Below are 22,615 nucleotides of genomic sequence, written 5' to 3' on the forward strand. Positions count from 1 at the left end.
AAATGATTCCATCACATTTCTCTGACAAAATATATCTTTTCGAGTTTCTTTCATAAACTTAAACTCCACCAAAATGTGGCGCACCGTAAGAGTACACTGACAGTGCTCACACTGAGGTGGAGGATCTTTCTCCAAAATAAATGAATGGGTCAAGTAAGTATGACCGATGCGAGCACGACATGGGACTGTTTCATCTTTCCTGCACTGTCTATAGGAGGACTGTCACTCTCCCAAGACTGGCTTGATAGCATTAAGCTTGTTCGCAATCGCACCGTCCCAATCATGTTGCCACGTCGAAAAGATAATTCGTTGATATTATGTTTAAAATCAGTATAAGGCACACCAACCCTCGCATGAGGCAAATCTGCCTTTTCATTACCCCTGATGCCAACATGGCTGGGCAAACTCTAGCAAATCATTTTCAAACGGACGCAGTTATGGCTGTCTAGACGTGTGTTTTCATTTGTATTATGTTTTCTTTTACTAAGTTATATGTAAAGTTATTATTTAACAGAATAGCAACGTCTCTACTTGTATGTTAACTAAAAAGAACAACATTCAAATGTCCACTGAGATCTAAAATAAATTTCTTCTTTCTCTATGAAATGTATATCATTTATATAATAAACAGAATACCTTATAATCATTTTCTAGGTTAAACATTGTACATTTAGGGGAATAATACCGATATGCATATATATATATGAGGCTCGTGTAATGCAATTTTTATTCCTAATATATGATATTGACGATAATGAAACAGACTCTTGTAATAACGTACACACACGCACGCGCGCACGCGCACATACGTGTGTGTATGTGTGTAACATTATCTTTGAGAATGGCCAATACAGCACAAATCCCCTTGGTTTTTTTTTTTTTTAGATAAAATTGAAATTTTGAGTAAAAATCAGTATCTATCTGTGATATTTGTATTTTTGTACAGTTCTTTACACTGTTTTTATTTAAATCTTGAATTTTTATATTGATGTTGATGATCACCTTATTTGTTTGCATTACCATAGTTTGACACGCAATAGCCGATGTATTTTTCGTGCTGGAGTGTCGTTAAAGGGACATTTCCGAGTTCGCTGCATTGTTAGATATTTCCGACTAATAAAATAATTCAACGATTAAACTTACATATTAAATATATTTTCTTGTTTAGAATATCAGTGTCTGTATATTCAATGTGTTTCTGGTCGTCTTAATATTTGTAAGAAGCCCAAACTGGATTCTGTCTTCAGATAATTTCGTACGTACGAAAAAATATTATTTTAGGAAATAAAATTAAATTTAACCTAATTCAAATATTAGAACGATCAGAAACACGTTTAATATACAGCCACTAATATTTTATGCGGAAGAATATATTTGATATGTAATTACAATCGTTAAAAAGTCTTTTAGTCGATAACATCTTAAAAATTGCAGCAAACTCAGGAATGTCTCTTTAAACATTCATTCCTTCTTTGTTTGTACTTATTGCTCTGTTAACACTGGTTCTATGACTGTATTGTAAGTTTGCTTATTTTATTAAAGCTTTTAAAGTCATTTGGTGTTATTATTTGTTGGTTTCACACTAAAAGGTTATTTCTACCATAACAACATACATAGGCATATATATAATTTGTTTGAATTAAATCATTTCCTTTAACATTAATCAGTTTATAATGTACACTTGTTTTCTTTCATAATATATACAATGTACATTATACTGAACATGTTTTCTTATAATACAGTTTTATATACATAATATATTTTATCCTATAACTTACCCATGGTATCCATGTTATAAACCCACGTGATAAATAGAGATTATTATACGAGCTTGTGTGTCGTACTGATTTTACGAAATGAGTGTCAGGATTTTTGTATTGCCCGAGCGAGAGCCAGGGTAATACATGAATCCTGACACTCGTTTCGTAAAATCAGTATGACTCACACGCGAGTGTAATAATTTCTTTATTATCCATATTATCATTGTTGTTTTCTTTGTGAATAACACAGTGGCGTAGCGTAGGTTGCCAGCGCTCTGGACAAGGCAAGTATTGCGCCCCCTAACCAGTGGACCGTTAGCATTCCCCGAATCCCTTCCACCAGTTCAGAATTTTGCGCCCGGGGCAACCGCCCCGGTGGCCCTTCCCACGCTACGCCACTGTTCAATAACAAGAACCAACTCAAAATGTTTCAGCTACAACTAGAAGGAGTCGACAAAATGACGTCATATTTCAAATGCACAGATTGAGCTAGGACGTTGATGTTATGACGTCGCTTCCCAATGTTACGTCATTACACTTGTTATTACACGTGAGCTTCGTATGATTATTATTAACTCGATTATGTTGAACCATATGGATAATAATTTAGTTTATTACTCCAGCAGACATTCATAACGGGGAAAATAAAAATCACAATGTCTCACTGAGAAATTATAATGCATTGGTTCAGCGTACACTACTATTGGACGGTTTTACGCCAATAAACCAATCACATTGTTGGTACTAAATATGACGTCATCACAATTTGGCAAAGCACACACAATGACGTCACGTAGTTTAAAGCGTTTACGTCTTTCTGGTTTCAGGAAGGAAGGAAAGGTTTTATTTTACGACGCACGACGGCGTCGGACATATGGTTAAGGACCACATAGATATTGAGAGAAAACCCACTGTCGCCACTTTATGGGCTACTCTTTACGATTAGCAGCAAGGGAATTAATATTTAACGACACCCCAGCACGAAAAATACATCGGCAATTGGGTGTCAAACTATGTTAAAAGCAAAACATGAAGTGATGATCAACATCAATATACAAATTAGATAGTCAAATAAAAACACAGTGTAAAGAACTACAAAAATACAAATATCACAGATAGATAAAATTAAAATTTATAATAAAAGTCAGTATCACGTAGAAACTAATATAAGTTCTGGATGGAATCGAAAGGATTCCATCACAAATCGTTGTCCAAATATATCTTTTCTAGTTTCCTTGAGCGGAGTACATTCCACCAAAATATGGCGTACCGTCAGAAGACACTGACAGTACTCACACTGAGGTGGAGGATCTTTCTTCAAGATAAATGAATGGGTCAAATAGGTATGACCGATGTGAGCACGACACAATACTATTTCATCCTTCCTGCACTGTGTAGGAGGACTGCCACTGTCCCAAGACTCGGCTTCATGGCATCAAGCTTGTAGTGCAGCGGCACCGTCCCAATCATGTTGCCAAGTCGAAAAGATAAATCGGTTGATACCATGTTTAAAATCAGTATACGGTACACCAACCCTGACATGAGGCAAATCCAAAGTAGACTTGGCCGCAAAATCTGCCTTTTCATTACCCCTGATGCCAACATGGCTAAGCACCCAACAAAATACAATATCTTTATTGGCAATGGATAAAAAGACACACGTTCGTATCACCATCCCAATTAAGGGATGGTCCAGCTTTATATTGCATAAAGCATGGAGACACACGAACGTGAGTCGGTAAAAATAATAAATTTGGATGCACTACAATGTTTTATTTCTTCCAAGGCTTTAATGACTGCCTAAACTTCAGCACTAAAGATCGATGCCGAGTCAGGCAGTCTCATGGAAAGTATTGTGTCTGATGGAAAAACTGTAGCACAAGCTACATAATTCCCATCCCGTGATCCGTCTGTATACACAGGAATGTAATCACGGTACTTGTCTTGAATTTCCATGAAAAATTGCTTGTACACAACAGCATCTGTACGATCTTTCTTCATATGCGCGAGATCAAACACAATGTTAGGTGGTGAAATAAACCAAGGTGGTAAAACAAAATATAAAGGAGTTTCCAAAGTGTCAGTTAAATCAATGTTGGAAAGCGACAAAAACTGCTGAATGCGAAGAATAAATATACGAATAGCATTTGGCCTTGCATCAAACAACTTCATATATTTGTTGTCAAACACCGCATCATGTGTAGGATGTTTCAGTAAAGAGTTAATCTTCGTAGCATACTGCAAAGAAAGCTTTGCACGTCTAGCACCCAAAAGAGGTTCGTGTGCATCAACGCACAAGCTCTCTACAGGAGATGTTTTAAATGCACCAAGACAAAGTCTAAGTCCCTGGTTGTGTATAGGATCTAGCATCTGCAATTAAGACTTGCGTGCCGACCCATACACAATGCATCCATAATTAGGAGATCAGCTGTCCATTTTTTCTTCAAGAGGTGATATCGTCTAACTGACGGTCGATTGACGGATGACCACCGAGCCGCTTAAATTTATAGCCGATGATTAATAAATCAGTGTGCTCAAGTGGTGTCGTTAAACAAAACAAGCAAACTTTTTTCATTCATTTCAACTTATTTTCGTGCTTATATCCAATTAAAGTTCAAGCACGCTGTCATGGGGACACACCTCAGCTATCTGCCCAGGACTGGGTTATTTGTTGGTTGTTAGTGGTTAATGAGAGAGAAGAGGGTTTAGTGGCCTTGCACCTACCCATTAATTCATTAAAACTCGCTCTGGGTGGGAGCCGGTACAGGGATGCGAACCCTGTACCTACCAGCCTTATGTCCAATGGCTTAACCACGACATCATCGAGGCCGGTCCTTTTTTTCAAGAGTGTGTGTATATCGAGAGAGAGAGAGAGGCCTTATACTCTAAGGCTGGTGTTGGGTTTTTTTTTTTTTGGGGGGGGGGGGGGGGGGGGTCAGCTTCCTCACAATAACAAACGTGCAAGTTAGTGACTAGGATAAATGTTACAAGGAAAAAACGCGACTCCCCTATCAGAAACCGGATGATTTTGGTTTCAGATACGGGTGTCGGGTTACTTCATGTAGTGTTTGTAGTAGACGGGGAAACGTACGTTTAATCTTATGAGTTGACTCCAAGATAATCAATTAAAGGCATGTAGCATTAGGAAAAAACCCACCCAAAACCCGCACCCGCACCACAACCTCCATGTATATTAGACACAGTACTTCACGATCCTTTGGTTGTTAGAAATTAGAAAATTTGACCGTTTTTAACACTAAGCACTCTCTAGACCTATTCTCAAAGAATAGACCTACAGGACACTCGCGCTACTGTCAGCCGTAGTTTAAAACATGCCAATCTTATTAAAATTAACCAGTGGTGCTAATTTTAATTAGATTAAAAACGTGCTTTACAAAATTATATGCGAGTTATCGTGGCATGCATTCGTTGAATAGAAATTCAACATTATACAACAGCAAGCCTTTAGAATCTGATATGTTTGTCGTCGACAACGCTATACGTCCTGCAGGTGTCTTTTCCTACCTCGACACGCATTACCTGTCAGGATGTTTATATTGTATGTCTGGTGGAAATTTCCAGCATGTGACACAGCTTTGTTTGACGCCACGTAGCTCGTAATCAATATTTCCAAAGCGTGTTTCTGTTTCGGGAGAACTGGAAAGTACAGAATTGATTTCCCGGAAAAGGAACACTTTAATCAAATCGTCAACAGTCTACAGCATCGTGTACCAGTCATAGGCGGATCCAGAGTGGGTACCAGGGGGACGCCCCCCCCCCCCCCAAAAAAAAAAAACCCAACAAACAACAACAAAAAAACACAACCCAAAAACAATTAAAGTGCCCTCAAATGGTTCAAGTGCCTTTTTTGTTTGCACGTAAGCATTTTTAGCTGCATGAATTTCAGTTGTGCGTGTAAGCGCAAGCCTGCACATGTGTGTCTGTGTTACCGAGTCAGTGGCGGATCCAGAAAATCTATTTTGGGGGTCAATTACATCAATCGAATTAAAGGGACATTCCTGAGTTTGCTGCATTGTAAGATGGTTCCGACTAATAAAATATTTCTACGATTAAACTTACATGATAAATATATTTTCTTTAGAATATCAGTGTCTGTATATTCAATGTGTTTCTGGTCGTCTTAATATTTGTAAGAAGCCCAAACTGGATTTTGTCTTCAAATAACTTCGTACGTATGAACAAAACATATTTTAAGAAATAAAATAAAAATTAAACTAGTACAAATATTAGAACGATCAGAAACACGTTTAATATACAACCACTAATATTTTATGCAGAAAAATACATTTGATATGTAATTACAATCGTTAAAAAGTCTGTTAGTCGATCACATACATACATACGAAATGATTCGAGTGAATTACGATATATGCCGGAAACTAATTGCAATATAAAATTTATATAAAATTCGTTTCAAGACGAACAAAAAAAAACCGTGATGGTATAGCCATAAAATCTCTTTATACTAGTATACAATCCAGAGTTTATTACTGCACTTTTCCCTAGTTTTTTCAATGTTGAAATAGACCAACAATATACAAGTTCGCCTATTGCATAAATAGTCTCGCCCGATATTTTTAGAATTTGTAGCTCCCGAATAACGCTATAAAAGCCGAAGCGTAATTGGTCAATAGTTAAATTGTTATTTATAAATGAAATGTCACCTGGATATGGGAGTCCATGCAATGCTGTTAGATCTACTGGTGGACCCAGTACAGCTAATTTTAATCAGATTGGGAGAGGTTTGAACGGGATCGTAAAAAAATAAAAAATGAATATATAATAAAATTGAATGAATGAATGAATGTTTAACGACACCCCAGCACGAAAAAAAAATATATATAATAAAATTATAACTGTCGCAAAATTAAGCTGGGCCCTCCCCTCCCCCCTCCCCCCCCCCCCCCCAGATCCGCCTCTGGGGTTCATCACATTGTCTAACGAGAGTAATGAGCGCCTTAAAGTTGCGTGATCAAAGTTGCATAATGTTAGCCTAATAGTTTTCGCTTTGAAATTGTATAGATTTTCTAAATTACTAATGAACATTGACACGAGCGTAGGAAGGTACCAAAAAGGGGGAGGGGGGACGGCACACACACACACATATATATATAAATACATGTATAAATATATATATATATATATATATATATACAGAGAGAGAGAGAGAGAGAGAGAGAGAGAGAGAGAGAGAGAGAGAGAGAGAGAGAGAGATAGAGGTAGAGGTTATTACCAGTGTTTTTCGGTATCGTCAATATCATATATTAGGAATAAAAATTGTATTATGCGAGCATAATACATTATTTTAATTCCTAATATATGATATTGACGATACCGAAATACACGAGGGTGATAATCTCTTTATCATATAAGCTCAAGCTTAATACAACGTGTTTTTGTAAACTGTACACGCAACTTTAATTCCAGTCTGCCATTTCTAGATATTCAAATGACGTAAGAATATGTGACGTCATTTTGGATGTCCTTACATCAAAATAAAGTTATGCCTAACGTGTTTTGTTTTCTGAACGCTGGACAGCTTTCAGTGTCAAATTGACATTGAAATGTTTTTATTTGATGACTATGAATGCATACGTCAATCATTGAGTGTCACCCAAGTACGTTTGATTAAATGTCAATAAACCTAGTGCCGAGACCTCGACTAATTTACATCTAATTTGCAAAGTTATCAAATTCTGAAAGTATGTGATCGGAAAAATATCACATACATATATAATTCCAATTTCTAAAAATCCCTTTATTATAAACCCTTGGATTGGTCAAATTCGTATCACGTGATGATAAAAACTGGCATTCATAGCACCATGAATCTCAGTTTAGCACTATTTTTGGCTATATAGCCGGAACTACTTTATGAATTATGTCAACAAAGGAATCCCCGAGGAATTTCCTCGAGATTCTATTTTTTAGACATCAAACAGTAATCGTCTGCTGTCAAAATTGTAAACATCTAAAAATCTTCACATATAAATTATACCATACAAAATAGGTCGCTTCAGACATTATTATTAAAGGTTAAAAGTTATTGAAATTACTTACGTTACATGTTTATAGTGAATTCAAAATCCCACAGCTAAAAATCTATTTTGTCGATCCAAAAAAAGTGTATAATTCCAATGGAATTTGGTCTTTTACAAAAGCGATTTTAAAAACAAAATTCAGTCAGTTCATGCCAACCATTAGCAGTAACGCGCATTCAACGGCATTGTAGTATGACGTACACAACACAGCCACTGCGATCCAATCTTTAAACGACTCGGGTTTTGAAACTAGGCATATCATGTACATGTCGGGACACAGGAACGAAGCTTCAGTTCGAAGCTACAACAGAGAATGTTCCACTTTCCAAAAACGAAACATCAGCATGGCACTGTCAAATGTCACGAATACTTGTGTCGCACCACTTGAAGTCACACATGCCAAAACCATCTTGTGTTGCCACTTCCACAATTACAAGGCCAGTAAACACAGAAACTCGCGACACACCTGTTTCATCCATTTCCGGAAACATTGAAACCACTTTCTCCATGTCAAATCTATCAACACATGGAATTTTCACGCACTCAAACATTTTATAACTGTAATTTCAACGTCGTAATTGGTAAATCTGGACAGTAATCAAGAAATGGCGCCCATCCACAGTTCGTAGTTAAATATTCATACACCAACCGCTTCACATATAAATTATACCATACAAAATAGATCGCTTCAGACATTTTTATTACAGGTTAAAAGTTATTAAAATTACTTACGTTATATGTTTCTAGTGAATTCAAAATGTTTCTAGTTGGTATTGATATTTAATGCAAAAAATTAATATGAATTGTATTAATGATTGTAACATTGTCATTCTCTCATTCGGCTATTGACGGAAAAAGCCGAAACCACCATAGGGATTCCGCTAATATTGAGTATGAATTTCGTGTTAATAAAATAGTAAATAGTTGGAAAATAGAGTTCACTTTTTATTTTAAAGAGGTTTACATTAATGACATGGTTATGTGTTTGGAATTATAAGAATTGAACGTAAATATTTTTGAGTTTCATGCAAAAATTTCACGTTCATTTCTTAAATACATCGCTACTCCCACAAAGTGGGGGGAACATGCCCCCCCCCCCCCCCCCCGCCCGCTTCCTACGCCAGTGAACAATAGGCTCTGTCATTTTATGTACATCTCCCTACCTAAACAGAGCCGTCCCTAGAATAGTTCCAGTTAAAGCTATAATTTACAAACGCCCCTTGGATCGTTTTTATGTATAACTACTCTACCTAAAGAAAATTCTCTTCTTAGACTATTGATTACTCAGTTGCCCCCCAAAACATAACATCCTAGCTACGGCCCTGTAAAGTTGTAATTTTCAAGTGCTTCTTTGTATCGTTTTTATGTATAACTGCCCTACCTAGACCGAGCTGTCCTTAGAATAGTGTCTTTTAAAGTTTTAATTTAGAAGTGCTTACAAGTGCCCCTTTAAATGTGGGTGTTTGTTGTTTTTGTTTGTTTTGTTTGTTTTGGGGGGTTGGTGCTGGTTTTTGGGGTTGTGTTGTTTTGGTTTTTATGTTTGTTTGTTTTTGGGGGGTAGGCTATATCTGCCCTACCTAGACAGATCCGTTTCTAGAATAGTGTCCTTTAAAAAAGTTATCAAAGTCCAATTACAATGAATTATATGATAGTCATACTTATATACGAAGCAAAGTTGATTCTATGGCTTTCCCCCGGGTCTCCCGATTTAGTGATTGAGATCTAAGAGTAACGGGTTTGAACTCAGATAAATAATACTTTTTTGGTTATAAAACTCCAAAATAGGAAGCGTTCACTCTCTGAAAATGGGTAATTTTGCTATCAAAATGCCAAGGGAGAAAAAAAAAATACATTCTTGGGTTATAATACTATGCAAAATAATGCTTAAAATAGTTTAAAATTATTGTTAAAAAATGGCTAATTTTGCGATAGATGCCAATAAAAGGCGTTTAATACCATCCAGTTTTAAAAATGTCCCCGGGGGAGCATGCCTCCAGATCCCCATCACATCTTGTGCTATGCTTAACAACGACCCTGATTATTAACCCACCCCACGTTAAGGAAATGCCCCGACGGGCCTCTAAGCTCATATAATAATATTTATTAATGCAGCTAGCGCTACAGAAAACCGCAGCTAGTCATTTAGTGTACACTTCCGTTTGTACACTGATATATACACAAACACATTCATATTAACTGCAAATATTAAAACTTTTATTAAGATGCCCTTTTAACGAGCCAATGTGCTCCTTTTTTTCTTGCCCCCCCCCCCCCCCTAAAATGTGTCCTGGATCCGCTCATGCTAGTGCAAAATACAAACGCAACTATATAGCTCTAATTAAAGGGACTGTATCAAAGGTACATACTGGTGAAAATTATTTTTTAATATGCCAATTTAAATATAAAGAATATACATTTAAACGGGCTGTATGTATGAATAAATGATTGGATGAATGAATGCATGACTGGATGAATGAATGAAGGAAGGAAGGAATGTATGCATGTATGCATGTATGTATGTATGTATGTTAAACGACACTCCAGCACAAAAATACACATCTGCTATTGGAGGTCATTTAAAATAAATGAATGCGTCAAATGTGTGTGGCCGATGTGATCACGGCACACGGCTACTTAGTACTGCACCGCCTGTGGGAGGACTGCCACTCTCCCAGGACTGGCTTGACAGAATGAAGCTTGTCCGCGATTGCACCGTTCTAATCATCGTGCCAAGTCGAACAGATATATTGGTTAATATGATATTTAAAACCACCAACCCTAGTACGGAACAAAGTCCAAAGCAGACTTAGCAGCAGAATCTGCATTTCCATTGCCCTTAATGTCACATAGCTGGGTGCCCAACAAAATATATCATCTTTCTTGGCAATCGACAAAAAGACACACTTTCGTATGACCATTCCAACCAAGGGGTACTTTAGCTCCGTGTATTGTAAATTACATTTTGAAAAAATATAATAATAAAACTACTACCAACAGTTCAGTTATTTAATAATTACATGTTTCGGCATATTGCCTTTTTCAAATTAACAATAAGATGACGTAACGTCATCCTGACGTCATTGAGACAAACAGATTATTTTTTATACACTCTCATTTCCATTATTGTAATACTGTTTTATCAATATATATTTATATATATATATATATATTAAACGACACTCCAGCACAAAAATATATATTGTGTCCGATGGAAAAACTGTAGCAGAATCGACAGAATTCCCATCCCGTGATCCATCTGTACAAACAGGAATCTAATCACGGAGGTGTATCAAAGTTACATAATGGTCAAAATTTTGTTGTTTTGTGGGAGGGGGGGGGGGGGGGGGGTTTGGGGGGGGGGGGTGGTTCTTACAATCATAACATAAACTGTTAAAAACACATTACGGGCCGATTATCGTTGCCGGGTCCAGTTCAAGTTAACGATTTAGTTTTAAAGGAAATAAAATGAAATTTAACCTAGTACAAATATTAGAACGATCAAAACACGTTTAATATACAGCCACTAATATTTTATGCAGAAACATATATTTGATATGTAATTACAATCGTTAAAAAGTCTATGTTAGTCCATAGCATCTTAAAAATTGCAGCAAACTCAGGAATGTCCCTTTAATCTCTGCTCAGAATCCGTTTGAACTGTTATAATTTGCGCTTGAAATTATTTATGACATGATCGACGACTCATTGTTAAAGCCGCACACCCTAGTTCCATCCAGCGAAAATAAATTATAATTTGGTTAATCTACAAACCTGTAACACACTTAGATCACGTTTTTATCAAATGGAGTGAAAAAGCAGGTTTTATATTGATAAATACCATGGGAATCCCCTGTCCCAATTGCTTGAAATAATTTTGAAAGTTAGTATTCTGATGTCACCGGTAGATGTCGCTCGAAGCACAACAATGCCTACGTCACGACAAATTTCACAGAGTGCGCACAGACTTGGGGTGCGTTCTTTTCATCTCTCCTGGACATGTTCCAACTGTTCTGTCCTGGTTGTATCCCCTCTCCAGATATCGTAAGACTTAGCAAAATTATTGGTTTTAAGGGTTTGTAACGTTTTGTATTGAGACACTTACTTGTCTGAACTTTATTGTTACTGAAAATGTTCACGAACTGTGAAGAAAAATCTCACAAATGAACAACAACAAATCGGATGTTGATTGCGCGAACCGTGCACGAGAAAACAAACCGAACCAAAATGATAACGGTCACGTGGTATACCAACATCTGTGACGTTTACACAGGAAGATTCCCTCTAAAAATAGATTGGACCTCACTTGCTTAACGGTTTTTTCTCGACAACACGTTTTGTGAAAAAATGCAAAAAATGCATTTCGTGGTTTTACTAACATCAGGATTACCAAAAAGCACTTCAGGTGAATGGAAATGTGTATTCTAAATAATAAAATGTAAGTAAAGTGCAATTTCATTTGTGAAAAATGGGGTTTAATAGCGAAAAACAACGCCGTAATGGTTAACAAATAAACGTAACTAGGGTGTGTCGCTTTAACGGTTTTTTCTCGATAGCACGTCTTGTGAAAAAATGCATTTCGTGGTTTTACAAACATCAGGATTACCAAAAAGCACTTCAGGTGAATGGAAATGTGTATTCTAAATAATAAAATGTAAGTAAAGTGCAATTTTATTTGTGAAAAATGGGGTTTAATAGCGAAAAACAACGCCGTAATGGTTAACAAATAACTGTAACTAGGGTGTGTCCCTTTAATCGAGCTTGAGCTGTTCAAGATTTAAAGTGGCAGACCCTAGTTTCAACCCGTGAAAATGGACACTAAGTTTGGTAAATCTACAAACCTGTAACAACATTTGGATAAAGTTATAATAAAGTGAGCTTGTGTCAATAACTGTTACTTCTCAAAGATACATATGTTTTTTAGAATTATACAAACACCATGATGACCAGCAATACTCGGATGTAGGAAAATGGATAATCTAAACAATAGAATGAAAGTAACATCTGATTTTAGTTGTCAAAGACGGATCTAATAGTGAGAAATACACCGTAGTGTTTAAAACCTGGGGTCTATCGCTTTAAGTCTCTCATATGATGGTACATGTTGATCACATCAATTTAGAATTACACAATTATTAATAGAAATAGTGCAGACAGCTAAGAAAGAGTCGCATTTATGAAGATACGATGAAGTATATTAAGGGACAAACCCTAGTTTTTAAACACTAAGGTATATCTTTTTATCTAGACCCTAGTTCTAACCCGTAAAAATAGACACTAAGTTTGGCTAATTTACAAATGTGGTTACAACAGAGTGAAACAAGAGTCTATGACGTTGAAATACCCTTATAATATTCTAAAACGCGACTACATAACCGTTGCTTCTCAGACGCACGTGCGTTTCTAAAAATATCAAACATTCATTTTTTGGTATTAGAAACACCAGAATGACCAGAAACACTTGTACGGAAATGGATAAAACAATAAAATATAAGTAATGTTTGATTTCAGTCATCATAAACGGCTCTAACAGTGAAAAATATGCTTTAGTGTTTAAAAACTAGGGTATGTCTCTTTAATATCAAATATCAAAACGACAAAAATAAACGCTATGGTCAGACCATGAAACCAGTAGTAGACAAACCAACAGTGCACTGGATTATTAACATACATTTCAAGTTTGTTTTGTTTAACGACACCACTAGATCACATTGATTAATTAACCATCGGCTATCGGATGTCAAACATTTGGTAATTATTGACTCGTAGTCTTTAGAGGAGACCCGCTATATGTTTCAATTAGTAGCAAGGGATCTTTTATCTGCACCATCCCACAGACAGGATAGCACATACCACGGCCTTTGGTGTACCAGTCGTGGTACACTAGTGGAACGAGAAATAGCCCAATGGGCCCACTGACGGAAATCGACCCTAGACCGCCCGCGCATCAATCGAGCGCTTTACCACCGGGCTACGTCCCGCCTCCTATTAACATAAAACGAAAAACATTTGAAAATATTATCACAGATACTTATCAAACTAATCTTAAAATGTTCGAGTAATATTCAATATGTGCTGTATTCGCCACTCTCAAGGAAGCCCAAGAGAATGTTGCCACCCCTGAACCACGATGAGGAGTATGTGCTGAAACCCATGATAATGTTGCCACCCCTGAACCACGATAAGCAACATGTACTGTATTCGCCACTCTCAAGGAAGCCCAAGAGAATGTTGCCACCCCTGAACCACGATGAGGAGTATGTGCTGAAACCCATGATAATGTTGCCACCCCTGAACCACGATAAGCAACATGTACTGTATTCGCCACTCTCAAGGAAGCCCAAGAGAATGTTGCCACCCCTGAATCACGATGAGGAGTATGTGCTGAAACCCATGATAATGTTGCCACCCCTGAACCACGATAAGCAACATGTACTGTATTCGCCACTCTCAAGGAAGCCCAAGAGAATGTTGCCACCCCTGAACCACGATGAGGAGTATGTGCTGAAACCCATGATAATGTTGCCACCCCTGAACCACGATAAGCAACATGTACTGTATTCGCCTCTCTCAAGGAAACCCAAAAGAAAGTTGCCACCCCTGAACCACGATGAGGAATATGTGCTGAAACCCATGATAATGTTGTCACCCCTGCACCACGAGGAGGAATATGTGTTGTATTCGCCACTCTCAAGGAAACCCATGATAATGTTGTCACCCCTGCACCACAATGAGGAATATGTGCTGAAACCCATGATAATGTTGTCACCCCTGTACCACGATGAGGACAATTTGCTGTATTCGCCACTCTCAATGAAACCCAAGAGAATGTTGTCACCCCTGAACCACGATGAAGAATATGTGCTGAAACCCATGATAATGTTGCCACCCCTGTACCACGATGAGCAGCACGTGCTGTATTCGCCTCTCTCAAGGAAAGCCATAAGAATGTTGTCACCCCTGCACTACGACGAGAAATATGTGTTGTATTCGCCACTCTCAAGGAAACCCATGATAATGTTGTCACCCCTGCACCACGATGAGCAACATGTGCTGTATTCGCCACTCTCAATGAAACACATGATAATGTTGCCACCCCTGCACCACGATGAGCAACATGTGCTGTATTCGCCACTCTCAATGAAACCCATGATAATGTTGCCACCCCTGCACCACGATGAGCAACATGTGCTGTATTTGCCTCTCTCAATGAAACCCATGATAATGTTGTCACCCCTGCACCACGATGAGCAACATGTGCTGTATTCGCCACTCTCAATGAAACACATGAGAATGTTGTCACCCCTGCACCACGATGAGGAATATGTGCTGTATTCGCCTCTCTCAAGGAAGCCCATGAGAATGTTGTCACCTCTGCACCACGACGAGGAATATGTGCTCTATTCGCCACTCAATGAAACCCATGAGAATGTTGTCACCTCTGCACCACGATGAGGAATATGTGCTGTATTCGCCTCTCAATGAAACCCATGAGGATGTTGCCACCCATGCACCACGAGGAACAGCACACGCAGGAGAACAGACACACAAAATCATGCCTCTGTTGTAATTAAATTGTGACATATAGGTTTTTCCAAATCTTTCTATTAACTGATGTATCTGCAGGTGTATGTAGTACGTCCATACCTGGCCCTACTATAACACTGTGGAGTTTATTAATGATGTATCTGCAGGTGTATGTAGTACGTCCATACCTGGCCCTACTATAACACTGTGGAGTTTATTAATGATGTATCTGCAGGTGTATGTAGTACGTCCATACCTAGCCCTACCATAACACTGTGGAGTGTATTAATGATGTATCTGCAGGTGTATGTAGTACGTCCATACCTGGCCCTACTATAACACTGTGGAGTTTATTAATGATGTATCTGCAGGTGTATGTAGTACGTCCATACCTGGCCCTACCATAACACTGTGGAGTGTATTAATGATGTATCTGCAGGTGTATGTAGTACGTCCATACCTGGCCCTACTATAACACTGTGGAGTTTATTAATGATGTATCTGCAGGTGTATGCAGTACGTCCATACCTGGCCCTACTATAACACTGTGGAGTGTATTAATGATGTATCTGCAGGTGTATGCAGTACGTCCATATTTGGCCCTACTATAACACTGTGGAGTTTATTATTGATGTGGGTGATCACGTTGAACACTGGTCCAGCGAGCATGGTGAGAATATTGATCATGTGAATATAAAGAATATTCAGTATCAGTCGGTTGCTGATAACAGGTTTCGAGTACCAGTAACCAGGACGGATCCAGGAAATATTTTAGAGGGGGACCAAGAGCAAAAGAGGATCCTGATAAAAAGAGGCACGTTAATAGGGGGGGGGGGGGGGCACTTCAAAGTTAACCAGTTAATCACCCTGATAACCAAAACAAACAAAAAAGCAAACAAATAAATAAATTACAAAAAAACCATCTGAAAAGTATACACTTGCGCACATAAAAATTATAAACAAACCTTTAAAAACGCGTTTTAATTTTTAGAGGTGCAAGTCCGCCCATGGGTCCGCCCCTGGACACCACATTGCTGATACGTCTGGGCAGATTGGCAGTTACTCTGTCAGTGAGGTGTATGCCACCTCTTTCTAGGTTTGACGTTACCATTTTAAAAAAAGAACGCTTGAAACAGGACAGTAATTACAGTGACAGTGCTTCGATGGGCCCGCATGACGTGAAGCTATGTAACAACAACTGTAACTACACCCAGTCCCCGTACAAAGCTTCTAATTTAGACTGACTGACTGGCTGACTGTAAAGCACTTGTTGACAGCTAATAACATTCAGTCCGATTTAAAGAAGAAAAGTCAAGTTGAGAATTGGCGTAGCTAACAAGGCATGATGGAAGGAGGTAAGATTATAAGACTTATTATAACTGAGACAGTTTCAGTGTGTGTACTTTCTAATCATTTCAAATACTGACTAAGTGCCATACGTGCGAATCAGTATCACTTGAATCGCTGGCTGGTCACCTGACTTATAAAAATAGGTCACACATTGTCAGCTACATGTGGAAAGCATTATGCGTTAATATAAATTTACTTGGTACACACGAACTATTGCAAACCCAGCAATGTACTGCTATTATAGTGTATTTACCTGTGTGATACAGACTATATATTGCAGCGTCATTTGTTTACAGTACTTCACAAATGTAAAGGCTGCATTTTATCATGACAGTACAATATACTTGTTGCATGGGTACGCGGTCTGGGTATTTAAAGTGGGAGGGGGCAGTGTATGTGCAGTTTAAAGGAGGGCTAGGGGACACTGACCGGGGGTGGGGTGTGTGTGTGTGTGTGAAATATATATGGGGTTCGGAGACTAATTGATCTTATATATATATATATATATATATATATATATATATATATATATATATATATATAAATCAATCTGATTAAAATTACGCGGACTCCCATGTCCAGGTGACATTTCATCTATAAATAACAATTTAAAGGGACATACCCTAGTTTCAACCTGTGAAAATTAACACTAAGTTTAGTTAATATATAAACCTGTAACACATTTGGTTACAGGTACAATTGAGTGAAACATGAGTATGTGACTGAAATGGTAAAATACCCTCTAAAAATAGACTAAAACTCGACTCCATAACTGTTTCTTCTCAGACGCACGTGCGGTTTTAAATATATGAGAAATGTATTTTGTGATATTAAAACACCAGGATGATCAAAAACACTTCAAATCTACGGGAATGGATAATGTAAACAATAGAATCTAAGTAAAGTATTATTTCAGTTATCAAAAAACAGCTCTAATAGTAAAAAACATGCCTTAGTGTTTAAAAACTAGGGTATGTCCCGTTAAATATCGACCAGGTCAGGTCATAGGGTTTTACGTGCACATTCAGAACAAGCTGTTGTAACGCACGCCTGTCGTGGGCACAAGAGCCGGCCTTGGCCGGCTCCTCCGTCCATGACAGGAAAGGTTGGGGGAGGGGAGACGAGGGACCGCCTGCACCGGCAAGTGCAAGGGAACACCAGCAGCCCGATCGAATCGAGCCGTTAATGCCAAAGAGAAAGGGGTGCGCAATTTTGATTGAGGAAATTTGGCGCAATTTTGAACGGTCGGTCGAAAGGTAAATGGCCGAGCTAATATAGGTTTTGATATTAGTGAATCGAGAGTAGCTCGTTAATTGTAGACGTTTGTGACGCTGGGTGTCTCCCTAGGTTGCCCATAGGGCCCTTAAAAGGACCTGACCGCTTCTGGTCGTGGCATGACAACCCAGGGGAGACTCGTGCAATTGTGTAGTTGGCACTGGCAGGCAAGGCAGTTGTTCCGGGTTGGTCGACTTGATGTTTGTTGGCGTAGTCATCCTTGTCCTCCTTCTTAGTGTCACCAAGTACAAGTTACAACAGCAGCAAGTATTTGGGGTTTGGGTGGGGGAGGCTGATATTCTTTTTTTCAGCTTCCCCCGGGTACATTTGCAATTGTGTACTCGGAACCGGTATTCTTTTGTCCGGTTCCTTATTAGAGCATGTGCTGGGCCATTAAATGGGTGCGGGTGCATTGTTATCATTAGTCAATGCACCCTGTGTACTGATGCGGTGAGCGTGTAGTCTGTGTGTGGTTCCTAGTTTTGTGTTAAGGTTGTACTTATTGTCTTACGTCCCTATTCTAGTGTGTTCAACGGTTATTCATGACCACCCATCCCCCTCCGTCTTTGTATAGCATTGAATACAATGACGGAGGGGGAGTTAGATTAATCTAGCTATCTAATTTGAAGGGTGAAACCCTTATAGTGTAGATATTGGTTTAAAAAGCCTAATGCTTGGCATACTTAACTTTATTACCAATGAATAAAAACGAGGTCAATAGTAGCAGACAGCAGTTGTACAGGAGTATAGCTGACAGATAAGTATAGTTTAAGATTTTTGATTCCCGCCCCCTGAATATTTTATGAATACTTAGAAATGAATTAGCTGAGGCGAAATGAATAATATCTATATGTTGGTAATCGTTTGTAGTATAGAATAATTTAGTAGGCTTACTTGGTTTGTCTTTAGGTCTATCTGGTTTTCCTGCTTGCTATTTCCTCCGTTGCCCTAGTTGACTTACCTCAATCAGGCAGGATTTCATGCATCAGTAATAAAAGACATGGTGCGAGTGCAAAAGACACAATTGTGCAGTTGATTTACATGTGAGGTTCCTTGTCCGTGATTGGCTGGATTGGACCAATGGGAATGCTGCAAGAAAAAATTGTAACTAGTGGTATCCTATCTTGTTTGATTGCTTAATGCTGTTGATTGGCTAATTTATTATCCGATTGGTTACTGCGATCTCGATCCGATCTGGTGCCCCTGTCTACGTGGTATCCCGATGACTTTTTGGCTGGCAGCGTCCATTTCCGTGAAGCTATTAAGCCCCGTTAGTGTTTCAGAGGTCCTTTTAAGGGCCACCAAAACATTTGGGAGTGGTATATATCAATTGCAAAACACGAGTTTCAGAACCTGAATAAATATTTACAGTAAATATCGACCAATTACACTTCGCCTTTTATAGCGTTATTCGGGAGCATACAAATTCTTAAAATATCGGGCGAGACTATTTATGCAATAGGCGAACTTGTTGGTCTATTTCAACATTAAAAAACGGGGAAAAGTGTTAGTAATAAACTCTGGATTGTATACTAGTATAAACAGATTTTATGGCTATACGATCACGGGGTTTTTTTTCGTCTTAAAACGAATTTTATATAGTTTTATATTGAAATTAGTTTCCGGCATACTTGTAATTCACCCGAATCATTTCGTATACCCTCGGCATAATCCCGAATGTTTTCAAATTCCTTTCAAATCATTGGCATGATTTTGCAAGTAAGGTTTTAATTGGTCGAATGAAAGGTCAACTGGACATGAGCTCCAACGGGCTGCTGTTAGATCCACATGTAATAGTGGATCTAATTTTAATTAGATTGTGTGTATATATACATATACATATACATATACATATATATATACAATACAATATTCCTCCTGGTGTGGCTGGTATAGTGCTCTACCTCTTGGGAAGCCAGTATAAATATATATACCGTTACACTTTTTATTAAAAAATAAGGTGTAACGGTATATATATATATATATATATATATATATATATATATATATATATATATATTTGTTACAAGTTACTGGTTTAAAGATACTGCAGGCAGGTTCAAAAATTGGCGCAGGTAACAAACTCTTCAGTTCCGAGTCCTGCATGCCGGTGTCACGAAATATACCCGCTCCCCCCCCCCCCCCGAAAATCGCCCCCAGAGAGGGGTTAGGGTTAGGGGAGGTTTTATTTCGTAGGTCTGGGCGATTCTATTTCACGGTGGAAGGTTTTATTTCGAAATAGATTCGCCGGGGGGGGGGGGGGGAGAAAGTTTTGAGGGGGCGATTCTATTTCGTAACACCGGCCCTTACATAATTTAGATTCATGTAATTTTGATTACGTAGGTAGATAACTAGTTTAACGTGCGCATATACCACTAGGGTTTGAAACACACCCTTTTGATTATGGTAATCGTATTAATTTAGTTTCTGTTATTAGATTTGTTGATATCACAATGTATCAGTGTGGCTGTATGTGCTTGTGTGTGGGGGTGGAGGTTGTTTTTGTGGGGGTTTTCATTTGTTTTTTGTTTTGTGTTTTGGGGGGAGTTTGTTTGAGGGGGTGTTGTTTGTTTGTTTGTGGCTTTGTTTGAATGTACGTACGTGTAATATTACCTCAGTATTAACATTATATATAATGTATTTTATCGTTCCAGAGTACGACTTTCTGAAGAACGAACTTCGTATTGTTTTGATTGGCCTCACTGGTTCGGGGAAAAGTACTTCTGGAAATGCTATCCTTGGCCTTGACAGGAATCATGGCTTCACGTCGCAGCCTAGTGCTAGATCGGTGACATCAGTAGGCTGTAGAAAGGCTACACGGTTTGGCCGTGATATTCTGGTCACTGATACGCATGGCATGTACAATACTCGCCTTTCCCAGGGGGAGGTCACCAAGGAGCTTATCCAGTGCATCACACTATCAGCACCAGGTCCTCACGCCTTCGTCATGGTTCTTAGACTCAAGAGATTCACCTCAAAAGAGCAAGCTGCAATTGCTTACTTCAGAGATATATTTGGTCAAGATATGCTTAAATATCTGTTCGTGCTCTTCACTGGACTTGACGTCCTTCAAGCAGATAACGTCAGCCTGGACGAATTTCTAGAAAATGTAACAGGACCTCTTAAGGACCTGATCAGAGAATGTGATGGCAGGTATACCGCAATAAACAACCGAGAAAGGAATCCTGGAGTGAAAGAAGGCCAGGTTAAGAAGCTGGTGGATATGATAACGTCTAATGTGGACAAACACAGTGGAAGCCATTTTACAACAGAAATGACGAAGACAGCAGAGCAAGAGGTTCGTAAACGGGAAGAGATCATACGACAGGAGAAAGATGAAGAAGTTCGGAAGGCAAAAGAAAGAATTCAGAAGGATACGGTAGAAAGGTATGCGAAACGACAAAAGGAGATGGTGAAAGAAAATGAAAGGTTCAAGGTCGACAGCGAGGGACTGAAGGAGAAACAAGAACTTGATAAGGACGAACTTGAAAGAATCTTGGCTGGACGCCTTGCAGCATACAAACGGATAGAGGAACAATTTGCCAGATCAGCAAGAAACCAAATCAGGTATGAAATCGAGACAGATGACTCGTTCATAGGAACTGTCGGAAATGCAGTGTGTAGTGTCGCTGGAGCCTTGATACATCCTTTTAAAAACCTTTTGCTATAGGAAAACGAATTGAAAACATATAAGCTACTCACAGTCACAACATTAAATGTGGTTTTATTATTTAGTAAAAGAAAAACGAGAGGGCGGGAAGAAAAAAAAATGTTTTTAAAATATGGCAGTATTATTGTGGGGTTTTTTTCTGATATTATTTACATGCTATTGAACAAATGTGTTTTTAAAAATAGCATTTGTTTATTCATGGTGTTACCGACGTTCGATGTTTTATGTCCATGGTCTACGTAAAATGAAATAATAGTTGGATAGTAAATATATATTTTAAAAAATACTCAGCTAGACAAAAAAGGCATTTCTAAACTGAAAATTGCACCTTTTTTATCTCCTACCTCCACAACCCACCCCTCGTCCACTCTTATTACAGTCATCACCATTAGAGAACATTGATTAATTAATCATCGGCTATTTGGTAATTCCGACTCGTAGTCGTCAGAGGAAACCTGCTATATTTTTCCTAATGCATGAAGGGATCTTTTAATATGCACTTTCCCACAGACAGAAAAGCACAAACAACGGCCTCTGACCAGTTGTGGTGCACTGGTTGGAACGAGAAAAACCCAATCAGTTGAATAGATCCACCAAGGTGGTTCGATCCTGCGACACAAGCACCTCATGATGTCAACTTGTTGTTTAAAGTACCTGTAAACACTAATAATCAACTATTTACACATTTCCTGGAGGATAGAATGATTCATTTGTAACTGAATTTAAAGAAGATAAATGGAGAACACAAATTTTAAAATCCCTTGTTTTATCTAGTCAGTTGTTTTCCAATTTAAAGTGCTCTATTACCAGGGAAACATCACTGATGTCAGTTGAGGAGACTTCATTCATCACCTCACAACTTTGTCATGCTACAATAGGAGAAACGGCAATTGTAAAAAAAAAAAACCCCACAAAAAACCAACGACAAAAACAACCAACAACATTATATACACATTAGAACACACACACAGACA

The 22,615-nt window shown here is 38.4% G+C and overlaps 1 protein-coding gene across 1 annotated transcript; it reads left to right on the forward strand.

Annotated features, from left to right (window-relative positions):
* Window positions 1–16,398: 16,398 nt before the first annotated feature.
* On the forward strand, window positions 16,399–22,154 carry LOC121386284 (GTPase IMAP family member 7-like). Its single transcript, XM_041517175.1, has 2 exons — window positions 16,399–16,701; window positions 20,626–22,154. Exons 1-2 carry the CDS (start codon window positions 16,689–16,691, stop codon window positions 21,639–21,641), a joined length of 1,029 nt encoding a protein of 342 aa, XP_041373109.1. The 5' UTR covers window positions 16,399–16,688; the 3' UTR covers window positions 21,642–22,154.
* Window positions 22,155–22,615: the final 461 nt, after the last annotated feature.

Source organism: Gigantopelta aegis, chromosome 1 (genome assembly GCF_016097555.1).
Source record: "Gigantopelta aegis isolate Gae_Host chromosome 1, Gae_host_genome, whole genome shotgun sequence".
Classification (NCBI taxonomy): Eukaryota; Metazoa; Mollusca; class Gastropoda; order Neomphalida; family Peltospiridae; genus Gigantopelta; species Gigantopelta aegis.